Here is a 14,469-nt window from a genome sequence, read left to right on the forward strand (position 1 = left end):
ACAAGTGGTACAGAAGCAGGCGAAGCATCACCTCGGGAGGTCTGACACCACAACGGGGCTGCTCTTGGGGCCAGGAGGCAGAAGGCAGCGCTGGGCACAGCAGTGCAGTGATGGAGATTCCTTTTCTTTTAAAGGGATGTGATTCTCCAAATGGGAAAAAAAAGGGGGGGGGGGGAAAAGGGCCGGTGTTTGCAGCCAACACGTGTAATCTGTTGCAGCCCTTGTCAGACAAAACAGTTTTGCCGTAAGACAGCGATTCCCAGAGGGGAAAGGGGCGCAGTGAAAATACTTTATCAGCTGCGTACATATGTAAAGCGGTACCCTGGTTGCAAAGCAAAGCCTCTTTCCCTTTGAAAAGCTGGGAAGAGAGAGCCGGGAGGCGACTGCCTGAGAGTGGGGACAGGAATGACGGAGGCACAAAGCGGAATGCGGCAAAGCCCAGGCCTCCCTCCTAAAGCAGGCTTATCTCCCCATCACAGCAAAGAAACTGCCTCGCCGTGGGGCCTGGGTGTTAAACAAATCCAAACAAACCTGGGATGTGGCTCCGGTTGGGAAACTTCAAATACACCCGAGGTTTTTAATGTACAGAAATATCACTGAATGGAGAGGTTAGGAGCAGGTTGTGCCGGAGCCCCTGGGGTCAGCAGGGGAAGCATCCACTGCCTCATGTAGGGTGGTTGCTGGGATGAGGGGAGTCACATCCCTGTCTTGGTTTAAGCAGTGATCCTCAGGCAGGAGCTGCCAGCAGCGAGGGCTCTTCCTCCTGCTCTGAATTCAAGGTCTGTTTAAAAGGCTGGGAATACCAAGACCTGGATGCACGGCATAAATCATCCCTTGGGCTCATTGGAGTGGATGCTGCTGGCAACAAGTGTGCTGGCTGCTGGGTCTGCAGTGGAGGCTTCTCCATCCATCTATCCATCCATCAGCGAGAGACCTAGGAAGATGGAAGCATAAAATCAATGTCATGTAGCAGCTCCTGTCCCCATCAGTGAGAGACAGAGTGGGACCCGAGCTGCTGCTGCCAGGCTGGGGGGGACACAAGGTGCCTGGCTCCATCCCGGGCACAGCCAGTGGGATGGAGAGCACAGGGAAGGGATAAGATGCCATGAATACGGATACACAGGGGTAGGAGGGAGGTAAGAAACAGGATGGGGGGAGGAATGAGAGAAAGGAAAGAAGAAAGGGAAGGAGCAGAGGCGATGGCGGGGGGAGAGGGAAGGAGCAGGCGCGCGTGTGCCCATCTGGGCGATGCATCACATTGAAATTGTCCTGCATTAAAAATTCACCAGCCAGTGAATTTCCAAGGGATTTGTAGTAATTAGATGACAAAATGCTGGCAAATCTCAGGCTTGCCAAAGATGTTACTCAGGGGTCAAAGACTCGACACTTTTGGCTGGGTAATTTGTAAGTGTCAATCACACTCAGCCATCAGAGAGAAAGGAGAGATCTAAGGGCTGAATCCTAACGAAGTCCAAGGCTCCTGCCTGCGGTGCCCCTGTCACCCTCCCTGTGGCCACGCTCAGCTCCAGGCACGCTGGCCAAGGCACAGAGTGGGGTGGGGGGGGTTTGTTGGTTGTTTTAATCTTAATAATAATACGAATATTATTATTTAATAATAATAATGATGATGATGATGCACACACGACACTCCCCTCCAGTTTCCATTTTTCAGCTTCTATTTCTGGTGGGAGAGGTGCCTGCTCTGGTTTGCAGCTGCCTGGGGATGATGTGCTTGTCTCATTTATCATGGAACAGATTGGGTTGGAAGGGACCTTAAAGCTCATCCAGGTCCAACCCCTGCCACGGGCAGGGACCCCTTCCACTGGAGCAGCTTGCTCCAAGCCCCTGTGTCCAACCTGGCCTTGAACACTGCCAGGGATGGGGAATATCCTAGGGATGGGGTCTGTGCTCCTGCTGGGGTGTAGGATAATGAGCTGCCAGCCCTGCATCACTTCCTCTGACTCCTGGTTAAAACTGCTCCTTGGATAATCCATCCCTCTGTTTCCCAGGGTTTCCTTAGCCCAGGCTGACACATGGAGCTGGGTTTGTCTGAAAACGAAACTAGACCAGCTCCTGCCTGCAATCGGCCTCTTTCTACCTCTCCATCAGCTGATATGGAGCCTTTGGAGCCAGCAGCATCACCACATGGGTTGTTTGTGCCTGTCACCAAGTCTCCAGCATGGGGCTTACTTTGGCTGCAGGGATAAGGCTGAGGTTAAGCCTGGGCTTTGCTGCCAAGGGACCGCGCAGAGGCAGGGAATGGCTCCATGGGGATGGCAGCCTGGAGACCCAGTGTATGGCTGGGACCGAGGTCTCTCATGGTGCTTTGGGTGAAGCTTATTTTGCATTTCATGGTCTGATTTCTAAGCTGATGAAGTAGAAAACCTTTGGGCCGATCAGGAGGCAGCACTCAAGCACTTCCCCAGCCCCATCAGCAGGACAACCGCTAGCATTGGCTATACCTAAGTCTGGAAAGATTTTACGCCACCAAACGTGGGACAGGCAGGAACATGATTTCCTCTCCATCTCTCCTGTCTTACAAAGCCGTCCTCATTACACCTGCTAAATCCCACCCCCAGTGAGGATCCCATTCCTCCAGTGAGGAATGGTTTAAGCTGTACGGAAGGGATGGAGTGACATCTGCACTCCGCAGTGCTGCAGCTGCTGGGGCATCAACAGCATCCCTCATACCCCAAGATAAAACACTCTGCAGCCCCAAACCCACTTCCCAATACACTTAAATAAGCCAAGTCACAGGGGAGAGGAAAAGAAGCCACGTGTGTTTGCTCCATGCTACCCAGTGTGCTACATTTTGTGAGCATCCTCAATCCTCAGTCCAGGGGAGAGGTGGGGAGGGGAAGCAGAAGGAAAACCGCCTTTGGCCAGAGTTGCTGAGGTTGATTTCAAATCCACTGCAGTCCTTTGCTATAGGACAAGTACCTCAGCCAAGCTGCAGCACGATGCTCTCCAGCCGCCGTGCTGCCCTATATAAAGGAGCTGAGGGGACTGTAGAAGTGGCTCTAGGTTTCTCCTCAATTTAAAAGTCATTTAGCAGCTGCAGAACACTGCCTGGCAACCTCGCAGGAGCATCCCTCCTTCAGCTCCTCGTTACCTGCACTCTGAGCTTCTATTCTATGTATTTAAACAGCCCAAGACCTGCAGGGGTGCTTTGCCATTGTTTTCTTCATCTTAACTTTATCTAACATGACCCTAAAATGCTGTTAGAGGAACATGTGCCTGGCGTCTGGCACTTGGGAGCCGTTCCCTGTGAACAGGGATGCCCCACGGGCAGCATCTCATCCCGGTCAGAGCCTGCTGCTGGTGGATGAAGACCAACAGCCCACCTCACACTCACAGGCTGGGCATGATCATGCCCATCAGCATGGTCCCAGGGCTGGAAGAGAGCTCAGTGTTCAAGGCTGGGTTGGAGCAAGCTGCTCGAGTGGAAGGTGTCCCTGTCCGTGGCAGGGGTTGGACCTGGATGAGCTTTAAGGTCCCTTCCAACACAAACCAGGCTGGGATTCTATGATTCTAATTACAGGCTGTGGAACATAGGATCCATGCTCCTGCAGGTCCAAGCCTGGTGGCTGCTGCCCCACAGTGGGATGCTGTCCCTTCCCTGCATCCCCCCCCCCCCCCCCTTGCTGCTCTCTCCTGGCATCGCTTTCTGTATCCCACTGATTCAGGTCACACCATGCACACAGCCAAAGCCTGCTCATATTCTCTCTGCCTCTCTTCCCAGCTCCAGTTTGGGGTGAAAGCCTCCCTTATTAGCCAATTTGGATACCTATTTACTGTGAATTACTCAGCCTGATTATTATTCATGAATGGCTAAGTCTGAAATCTCAAGCCCTGCCATGCGATTTCTCTCCCTTTCCAATGCATATATTTAGGGAAAGCAGGAGGCAGCATCTCAGCCACACGCAGCCACGCTCCAGAGGAAGGGAAGCTGCACGCTGCCTCCTCACCCTCCTGGTTTATTTCCCAGGGAGGAAGGTGGTGGTGGAAGCTGGAATGCAGTGATGGTGCTGAACGCTGTTCATGGTGCGACTTGGGGTACGGTATCAGACACATTGTGCTATTAAGGAGAAGCTTGTGCTTCCCAAATCTCCATCCAGCATCCCAGCCAAGCATCCCTAGGGGTGGCTGCAGCCTGCGATGATGCCAGTTTGCTGCTGTCCCCTTCCATGGTGGGATTATCCAGCTCAAGAGGCACCTTGGCTGTGATGGAGCCTGGCTCATCCGTGGCCATTGGATGGCAACTCATCCTACCCCTTAGACACAGTGAGGCTATTTTAATGCTGGCTGCAGGGAAAGGAAGGGAGGTTTCTGTGTGAGACAGGGAGCAGCAGCATCCCTTGGCTAATCCTCCAGCAAGGGAGAAGCAAGCGGGGTTTGCAATTGCAAAGGGCTGGTGGAAGGAGGCAGGGAGACAATTGGGAGCTGAAGGAAAGCAAAGCCCTGAGTGCCAGTTCAAACACGAGTTTGCTCAGCAGGGAGCCTGCCTGCTCTGGAAGGGATGTGGGAATGGGCACGGAGCACGGCTGCTTCCCCTGTGCTGTGCTGATGGGGAAACTGAGGCAGCAAGGGAAGGTCTTTGCCTTTGCACTGCTTCTTCCATCTCCAGGCAGCAGCCACCAAGGCCCTGGGGTATTGTTTCAAGCCGAAACCCTTCCTGTGTGTTTCCTGCCACATCTTGCTCAGGAAGACAACTTCCAGGATACACGGACACTGCAATTCCCACCTCTGTGAGACGTCAGGCAAAGCCGGTAGAGATGCTGCGGAGAAGGGAATGGCTGCCAATGCCAAAGGCAGACAGAAAGGCTTCATATCCCAGAGCTCCTGCATGGAGCCAGGTTGGAAAGCTGAAGGCATCCTGCAGGAGGATGCGAGCTCTCCCTGCAGCCCTTGCCAAGGGCTGGTGAGTGGCATCTACAGTGCTTGCTGTGAAGAGATAGGCTCGGTCCTTCAGTGCTTCCCAGAGCCCCACTCCATAGGGCACACCTGGGAGGAAGACTGCAGTGGCACAATGGGAATAAAGGGATGAGAAGAGGTGAAAATCGCAATCCAGTGCTGTAGGCAGGACCAGTGCAATGGTGATGAAAAGAAACCACCCACAGCGGGGCAGAGAGATGTTGTGAGCAGCGGCAATTCAAGCCCACAGCTCACAGTGCAGGATGCGACCTGCCTGCCCATGCCTGCACTGAGCCCCAGGCTGAGTCCCATGGGACAGTGAGAAAAACCAGCACAGATCCTGGTCAAGGGTTTTCCAAAGGCCATGAGTCGCTCTGAGCAAGCAAAGAGAGCACCGTAGCACAGCCTGGCTCCGGGAGCAGCAGCAAGCATCACTCATCCATGGGATATCCTCTCCGCATGGACTTGCTGGCTGTCCCCTTAAGTAGATAACAGCCCACACAGGCCTCTGGCAACAGGCAGCAATGAAGTAAAGCTAGTTTTACATTAAAACCCGTTAACCCTCTAATTCAGTAAAAAGGCTGCATTTGAATAATATCCTAATCCAATTCCAGAGCTGGCCCCGGGGAGGGGGATGCGGCGGGTGCCTGGGGAGCAGCCACAGCCGCTGCAGCTCCCATCACCATCCAGCTCAGTGAATGAAGCCATCTGGGGCAGGGGGCTTCACCCTGGGGTCTGCAGACCCCGTGGGGACCTGGACCAGATCCCAGGGGTTGCAGGGATAGGACCAAGTGTGAACCATTGGTTTCGGCTCTCCAATGGGGACAGCATGTGCAGAGAGACATCCCTGAGCCCATCCAGTGAGCCTGAAATAACCCATCCAGCCCCCAGGATGGCCAAAGCTCCAGCAAGTGACCTGGGTGATGATCAGGGGCAGAGGCTTGGAGCGGGCTGCTCATCCCCTCTGCCATCAGCAGAGCCTGATGGTGGGTGTATTATATCACACCCACCCCACAAAGGACACCAGAGCAGAGGAGCATCGCACCCTACAAGTGCCTAGGGCACACCAGGGTGCACGAGGGGTGACACCAGCCCTGTGGTGTGAGAGCCAGCAAAAAGGGGAGCAGGGCTACAGCTCATCATAGCCCAATTACAACCATTAAGTGTGCAAGCATTTGTTACAGACACAGCCTCTCTGATTTGAAAGAAACTGTTCTCACCCCTGAACACAAGTGAGCGCATTGCAATGGTGTTCAGCTGCAGAAGCACTGCCAAGGTTAAGGACCAGTGGGAGGCTATTTCCCAGGTTTAACTATGTGGACAGTTTAGAGTTTGCATTCTTTTATCATTAGGATTCTTTGAGACAAGTGAGGGGGAAAGAAAGAAAGAAAAGAGAAGAGAAGAGAAGAGAAGAGAAGAGAAGAGAAGAGAAGAAGAGAAAAGAAAAGAAAAAGAGAAAGAGGAAGGGAGGAAGGGAGGAAGGAAGGAAGGAAGAAAGAAAGGAGGAAAGGAAGGAAAAGAAGGAAGGAAGGAAAGGAAGGAAAGGAAGGAAAGGAAGGAAAGGAAGGAAGGAAGGAAGGAAGGAAGGAGGAAAGGAAGGAAAAGAAGGAAGGAAGGAAAGGAAGGAAAGGAAGGAAAGGAAGGAAAGGAAGGAAGGAAGGAAGGAAGGAAGGAAGGAAGGAGGAAAGGAAGGAAAAGAAGGAAGGAAGGAAAGGAAGGAAAGGAAGGAAAGGAAGGAAGGAAGGAAGGAAGGAAAGGAAGGAAAGGAAGGAAAGGAAGGAAGGAAGGAAGGAAGGAAGGAAGGAAGGAAGGAAGGAAGGAAGGAAGGAAGAAAGGAGGAAAGGAAGGAAAAGAAGGAAGGAAGGAAAGGAAGGAAAGGAAGGAAAGGAAGGAAGGAAGGAAGGAAGGCAGGCAGGCAAGGCATTGGGGAGTGATGGACTTCCTGCAGGCCTATTTAGGCCCCCATTTGAATGCAGGGTAATTAGCAGGTATTATGCTCATTTGCAGAAGATTCCCCTTAAACCCACTGTAATTTTAGGGGTGCATGTGTGGGATTCTCAATCCATAACATAGAAACGGAGTCTTTCCTTGTGGAGTAAGGAATTAACTCCAACTGTTCCCCAGAGCTGCGATCAGCACTTCCATAATTAATGTATGGGCATCCCTCTCTGTGTATCTGTATACACAGCTCCCCCCCAACACACATCAAACAGATTTCCTTGATACCACATTGCCTGAGATCTTCACCAGTGTCAAACTGCTCCACGAGATAAGTATCATTAAGGGAAAAGGAAAACCTTCATTATGTTTGAAGGTAAAAGGGGGAGGAAAAGACCCCCTCATGGATGCTTTCCAGCCTGGGAAATAAACTGGTTGAAGACGTTATCAAAGGGTTAAATTGATGTTCATTAAAATTTAGATTTGAGAAGGCTCCCTCTCTTCTTTGCTCCCTCCTCCCCCTTTGAACGTTTGACTGGCAACCATTTCATATTTCAATCTCGGCAGAACAAATTGAATTAGCTGTTGAAACCAAACTCTGCTCTGTTCTCTAAAGCCTACATGCTCTGCTTGCGCTAATCCTTTTCGGCGCCGCTGCAGACCTCAGAGACACTCAGCAAGAAACCTGCCCCGCCACAAAAGACAATGGAGAGAGGGGGGAAAACAGCCCACAACAGGAAAAAGGCCCCAGGAAAACCCAAGGCCAACCTGCAATGCTGCAAAGCTTCGCTTCGACAGGGTGATGGATGGGCCTGGAAGGGCCCTGCCTGGCTCCTCCATCCTCTCTGAGGGCCATCGGCTGCATCGCTCCCTGGTCCTTCACCCCTGGGATGCTCAAGCCCTGTTTCCCAGTGGTGACCCCCCAACAGGACCATGGCACTGCTGCCCTGCACTGGTACAGATGGCAAAGGGAGTGAGGAGCTGCAGAGGGGATGGGAATGCCGCTCACCAACATGGAGCATAGAGAAACCCAAACCCGTCACTGTTTCAGCTGGCTCAGACACCCCTTTTGACAGTGATACCCCTGCCTCAGTTTACCCACCATCACCCAGGGCAGGGCAATGCACTGGAAATGCCATAAGGGATAAGTGTTGAACACCACAGAGGGGGCACCCCTCAACTGTAGGGGTCTGGCCCCTGGTCCCAGCAGCAGGAATGTCTGGTGGTGGGGACTGGGAAGCTGCTCGGAGGCTGCAGCGTGGTTTGGGGAACCGGCACGGGGTGTTGGAGCTCTGGGTGCTGAGCACAAAGAGCTGGGGGCCCTCGAGCCCACCAGTGCTGAGCCCCAGGCCCTGTGGGAGGACTGGCTATGGGAGGCTTGCAGAAGAGCTGAGACAGGACACACATCTGTAAGGACAGGGCTTGCCTGGGCTCTGAGCAACACTGTGTCCTGCCCCTGCCGCACTGCTCCATCCCTCCCCAGCTCCATCTCCATCCCTCTCCAGCTCCATCTCTCCCCAGCTCCACCTCTATCCCTCCCCAGCTCCATCTCCATCCCTCCCCAGCTCCATCTCTATCCCTTCCCAGCTCCATCTCCATCCCTCACCAGCTCCATTTCTATCCCTCCCCAGCTCCATCTCCATCCCTCCCCAGCTCCATTTCTATCCCTCGCCAGCTCCATTTCTATCCCTCCCCAGCTCCATCTCCATCCCTCCCCAGCTCCATTTCTATCCCTCCCCAGCTCCATCTCTATCCCTCCCCAGCTCCATCTCTCCCCAGCTCCATCTCCATCCCTCCCTAGCTGCATCTCCATCTCTATCCCTCTCCAGCTCCATCCTCAGGCTGCCTGTTGGAGGTGTTAACAGCACATCCACCGCGAGGCATCCTTAAATCAGAGCTGCTCCAAGGGAGCAAACGCTATCTGGAAGGCCCGGCACTTACTGCAGACACACTGCATGGAGCAGGCAGTTATTTAATCCAACTTGGATTACTCCTGTGGTCACGTAAGCACCTTCCCTTTCATCAGGAGGGCCCTGGCGCTGTGCTTGTGCCCGGTGCTTGTGGCAGCCCAGGAAGGCAGATGTATTAGCAGGGTTATTGGTGGGCTCCGGGCCCAGATGCGCTCGCTATTGAGGCAGCCAGCAGTGTTGTGGGTTGAACAGAAGTCTGGTAATAAGTAAGGTTATGAGCATCCCACTGGTAGGTGTATTGAGAACCGCCTCGCAGCAATAGGCAGATATTGCCGAGAGGAAAACAGCCTCGCCAGCAGTAATGTGCATCACACACACAAACACACGCCAGCGAGCGCGGGGCAGCTTCCTGGGGCTGGTAGACAGAACACCCCCAGCACCATGGGCTCAGGGGCAGCACCCTGAAAACCAGGTGCTGGCACTTGGGTGAGATTTAGGAACTGGTGTCATTTCTGGGGCTGTCATGAGCCAGAACGTGGCAAATCATTCCCTTAGAGTCACAGTTCGGGTTGGAAAGGACCTTAAGATCCTCCAGTTCCAACCCCCTGCCATGGGCAGGGATGCCTCCCACTAAACCACGTCACTCTGTCATTCACCACTTCTCTGGGCACCCTGTGCCAGCGCCTCAGCACCCTCACAGGGATGATCTTCCTTATCTCTAACCTGAACCTCTCCTGTCGCAGTCTGAACCCACCACCCCTTGTCCTATCGCTACAGTCCCTGGTGAAGAGATTGTGCTGAGCAAACACACGCTGCTGGAGGAAGCACCACAGGAATTGTCACCCAGCACCCCCAGTCACCTCCCTGGGGCAGCACGCCAGCGCCATGCACTTGTCTCTCTCAGCTCTGCATGCGTTTCTCAGCACAGGATGGGGTTTCATCACTGTGGAGGTGGGCGGCGAGTCCTCCAGTGGATAGGAAAAGAGGGGCAGAGAGCGGTTCAAAGGGATCTAGGAGCATCCCTGGTGTTTTTATTGCACTCTTCCAGCTGCTGGGGCTGGTGAACACGTTTCCTACCAGCAACATGGCCAAAAGCACACAAAGGAGATCTGTGAGTCTCTCACCGCTCCTGAACCACACAGGGGGTCTCAAAAGCAAGCTGGCTGAGCTGCACGGTGTTCGACCATGAGCAGCTATTTCACCCTGGCTCCCCTCCTGCTACCCACTGCCATCCCGCACTCTCCAGCCCTGAAGATGCTGCTCCACGAGGACACACACGCCAAGGAGGAGCAACGCCAGCCGGGCCTCGAGATGGCACGAACAGCCCCTGGGGTGCTGTGGATGGAGGGAAGCTGTGGAGAGGCTGCTGCTGTGAGCAGGGGAAAGGCCTTTGCCAAACCACGTCCTTCACGGTGGCAGCCGCAGGTTGGGCTCCAAACAGGAGCGTGATATTTTTGGCTCCCCAAGCCCAGCGAGGGCCAGTTTGTGACTTGACAGTGATTTCTGCTGCGGCAGCAGTTCTGCTGGCATCCCCTGCAGCACAGCAAACCCTGGGGAGCGCACACACACACACAGGCAGTGCGAGCACTCCCTTCCACACAGAGCCTGAACTGAGCCCACATCCAGGCTGTATCCCTGAGGCCATGCCTATGAGCCTGCAGGGTGAGAGGGAGCAGAGGCAGGATGGGACCCTGAGCCTTAGCAATGCCGCCTTCTCCTCTTGGCACTGCTGACCCTGCAGCAGCCCCTTCTGACCTTTAGGGCCAGCTTTGCCCGCCCCTGCCCTGTTACCTCACCAGATGCCAGGCAGCTGCTACATGGCCTCGTCCTTGTTGCTCTCCTCCTCTTCCAGATGCTCCAGGATTTCACTCAAAATCTCCGACTTTTTTCTCTTCTTTGGGGATTCTGCCCAGGCCCAGGGGGGGGATAGAGGAGAAGAAGAAAAGCAAAGATTAAAACCCAGGCTACCTCAAGTCCCCTTCATCCCCTCTCTGGTAAAGGCACTCCACTATCACGTACTTCTCCTCACCAGGCAGGGCACCATGGCTGGAGGTGTGAGTCCACACCTACCACCCATGCTTTGCTGGAAGCATCCAAACAGGCTCCTTGGTGATGCCAACCCTTCCTGTTGACCCCAATTCACCCATTCCCTGTCCAAAACCGACCGCTCTTGGTGGTCAAGACCAAACCTAGACACCAGCCTTGGTTCAATAACGCTCATAGCAGCACACAGACCTACCAACATCCTTGCTGAGACATCGGATTGCTGCCTGGCTCTGCAGCCCACCTCAGCTGGCAATGCACGAAGGTGAGAGGCCAGCTCCTGCCCAACAACAGCAATGTCCTTCCTTTGCTTCTCCTGTCCCACACCAACAGCACTGCCCTGCGACCCTCCCAGCATCATCTGGGCCCCTCACTACAGGAGAGACATTGAGGTGCTGGAGTGGGGCCAGAGAAGGGCAATGGAGCTGGTGCAGGGCCTGGAGCACAGTGTGATGGGGAAGGGCTGAGGGACCTGGGGGGTTCAGTCTGGAGAAGAGAAGGCTCAGGGGGGACCTGATCACTCCCTACAAGTGCCTGACAGGAGGATGGAGCCAGGAGGGGCTGGGCTCTGCTCCCAAGGAACAAGGGATGGGACAAGAGGAACCGGCCTCAAGCTGCACCAGGGCAGGTTTAGATGGAGCTGAGGAACAATTCCTGCCCCAAAGGGTGCTCAGGCATTGGAACAGGCTGCCCAGGGCAGGGCTGCAGGCACCGTCCCTGCAAGGGTTCACACCCCGTGGAGACGAGGCCTCAGTGCCATGGGTTAGTGGTGGCCTTGGCAGTGCTGGGGTAAAGAGTGGACTTGATGAGCTTAAAGGTCTTTTCCAGCCTAAATGATTTCATGATTCTATGGTCACAGCCCTGAAACCACTGCGTGCACATCCCTCTCTATGGACGCTCTGCCTGCGGGAGGGCGAGAAACCCCCCCAGCACCCAAGGGAGCATCCCAACAGCACCAGGGGTGACACCATCATTTGGTCCCTGTGCTGAGGTTGAAGTCAGTTCTGCCTCCTCCTCCTCTCCATAGGGAAGCAGTGCTCTCCCCCTTCTTCCCCCCAAGCCGGCGGCTCTGGCTTGCAAGCAGCACATGGAGAACAGCTGTTTAAATCCTGCTTTCAGACATCAAAAGCCTCGCTGGGTTTCTCAAACAAACAAACATACCGTAGGACTAAAGAAAAGGTGTAAAATAAATAAACGGAACAAGCTGTGCATTTTCTTTTAGTATTACAGCTGCTGCGGGAGATAAACAACAAGTAAATGTCACAAAACATCAATACAGAAGAAATTAACCTGACAAAAGCTCACATCCCCCCCCCCCCCCGCCTCCCCCCTCCAACAATTCCCAACAATTTTGCATTTCTGGAGTTCCCATCTAATGATTTTAGCTTTCAATTAATTCCTTGTCAGAGAGCCAGAACCTGGCTCCATCCCCTGGGGGCTGCAGGGATGCGGGTGCTGAGCTCAGGGGAGATGAGGCAGACCACAAGGTGCTACCCCGAGAACCTCCGGTGGCTCTTCCCAGTTCAATCACCCATAGGCACAAGGGACACCCCACTGCCAGCACAGCAATTCTCCCTCCCCTTCCCTCTGCCCTCCCAGCTCCGTGTCAAGCCTCATGCTCAGGGCTTGGAAATGGCATCAGACGTGGTCCCAGCTCCCACATCCATAGCAGGGAAGAGAGTGTCCCCCACTTGACACTCCTTCAGGTCCTGACAGCCTGCATGAAGATGATGATGGGGTTTCACAGGGGAGGGGGTGCTGGATGAGGGATGCTGGATGGATGCTAAGGAAGCATCCCTAAGCAGTGCAGTGCATCCATGGGACTGGCCCTGCATGAAGATGATGATGGGGTTGCACAGTGGAGGAGGTGCTGGATGGGGGATGCTGAGTGCTAAGGGAGCATTCCTAAGCAGTGCAGTGCATCCATGGAACTGGTCCCGCATGGAGATGACGATGGGGTTGCACAGTGGAGGAGGTGCTGGATGGGGGATGCTGAGTGCTAAGGGAGCATCCCTAAGCAGTGCAGTGCATCCATGGAACTGGTCCCGCATGGAGATGATGATGGGGTTGCACAGTGGAAGGGGTGCTGGATGGGGGATGCCGTGTACTAAGGGAGCATCTCTAAGCAGTGTGGTGCCCCCATGGGACCCTGTCAAGAGGCTGGCAGGGCAAAAGGCCCCACCACATGCTCCAAATTGACCAGCTCAGCTGCAGCATTGCTGGGGAGCACTGGGAGCATCCCCCTATCTTCCTAATAAAGAGGAAAAGGGGGACAAACCCCAACGCAGGAGGGTGGGGAAGTGAATTGCTTCGACTTCCGTTGTGCTGCTCCAAGCTGGTTAAGGTTTGCCCGCTAAGGATCCCATTTGCTTCCTTTAAACAAAAGGCAAAGCCAGTGGGGGTGGGCCGGGAGGGGGATTACCACGGGATTAGAACATGGCAGGGTTGTGGATGCCACGTTAATCCTGCGGGGTTTGACTCTCCGGCTACAGCATGTGTTTGCATTAGTTACAGATGCTCTCAGAGAGAAAAAGAAAGCTCTAATAAAAGAAGAAAGGAGAGAAAAGGAAGCCCAAAATGCTGCGAGGTGAGGCTGTAATGCAGCCCAGAGGCAAAAGGAGCAGTTGGGGGTCTGCGGCTCAAAGGAGGAACAACCTGGACAAGGGGATGGGCATGAGGAAGACTCTTCGCACCCCACCAGGGAGTGCACGACTGGAGCCTGCCCTCCCCTGCAAACCCTCTGCTTCCAGCAAACAACTGAATAACCAGGGGTGAGCTGCAGTGGGGCTCTGTGAAATACAAGTGCCCCCTCCTCACTCATCCCTCCCACCCACCCATCCCGCAGCCTCCGCATCCCCTCTTTCCACCCCATCCTTCCTATTAGGAAAACCAAACCAAACGCGCAAGTCTTTTCCTTCCCCTTCCCGCGTCTCGCGCCCAATTCCCCATCTGTCAATTTAATTCTTTGATCGATGGGAAAGAGCAGGAAAAAACGGGCCGGCACAGCTGGTTTCCCAAGTTAGGCCTGGCAGGATCCCGCCAGCCCCGCTGCTGACGCCCGAGTGCAATGTTTGTGAAGCGCAGAGAACACAAGTCAATAGTAATTTAGCTGGATTGGGAGCAAGTACCTTCCCTGCACGGACTGCGGGCTCCCGGGAGACAGGGAGCGCGCACACGCCGAGGGGATGGCTGCTCTGCTCACACGTCTTAGACAATCATAGGATCACAGCCTGGGTTTGGGTTGGAAGGGACCTTAAAGCTCATCCGATTCCAACCCCTGCCACGGACAGGGACCCCTTCCACTGGAGCAGCTTGCTCCAAGCCCCTGTGTCCAACCTGGCCTTGAACACTGCCAGGGATGGGGCAGCCACAGCTTCTCTGGGCACCCTGTGCCAGCGCCTCAGCACCTTCATAGGGAAGAACTTCTGCCTTAAATCCAAACTAAATCTCCCCTGTTTCAGTCTGAACCCATCACCCCTTGTCCTATCACCACAGCCCCTGATGAAGAGCCCCTCTCCAGCATCCTTGTAGCCCCCTTCAGATACTGCAAGCTGCTCTGAGGTCTCCATGCAGCCCTTCTTCCCACAGCAAGGCTTGCCAGGATGGAGCTGCACCTGCAAACCATCACTCTGTGGTGGGAAAGAGAGGGAAGAAAAGGGGAATG

At 54.4% G+C, this 14,469-nt stretch overlaps 1 protein-coding gene across 1 annotated transcript in view; it reads right to left on the minus strand.

The window, feature by feature from the left end:
• Window positions 1-574: 574 nt before the first annotated feature.
• The window catches only part of RBM19 (RNA binding motif protein 19), a 75,138-nt gene continuing 61,243 nt past the window's right edge, over window positions 575-14,469 (minus strand). The window contains exons 24-25 of the mRNA XM_080628906.1: window positions 10,554-10,667; window positions 575-934 (exon numbers count right to left, since the gene is read on the minus strand). Of these exons, the coding sequence (XP_080485032.1) occupies window positions 10,576-10,667 (92 nt within the window). The 3' untranslated portion in view covers window positions 575-934; window positions 10,554-10,575. The remainder of the gene's footprint in view (window positions 935-10,553; window positions 10,668-14,469) is intronic.

This window comes from Psittacula echo (assembly GCF_963264785.1).
Source record: "Psittacula echo genome assembly, chromosome: 13".
In the NCBI taxonomy this organism is placed as follows: Eukaryota; Metazoa; Chordata; class Aves; order Psittaciformes; family Psittacidae; genus Psittacula; species Psittacula echo.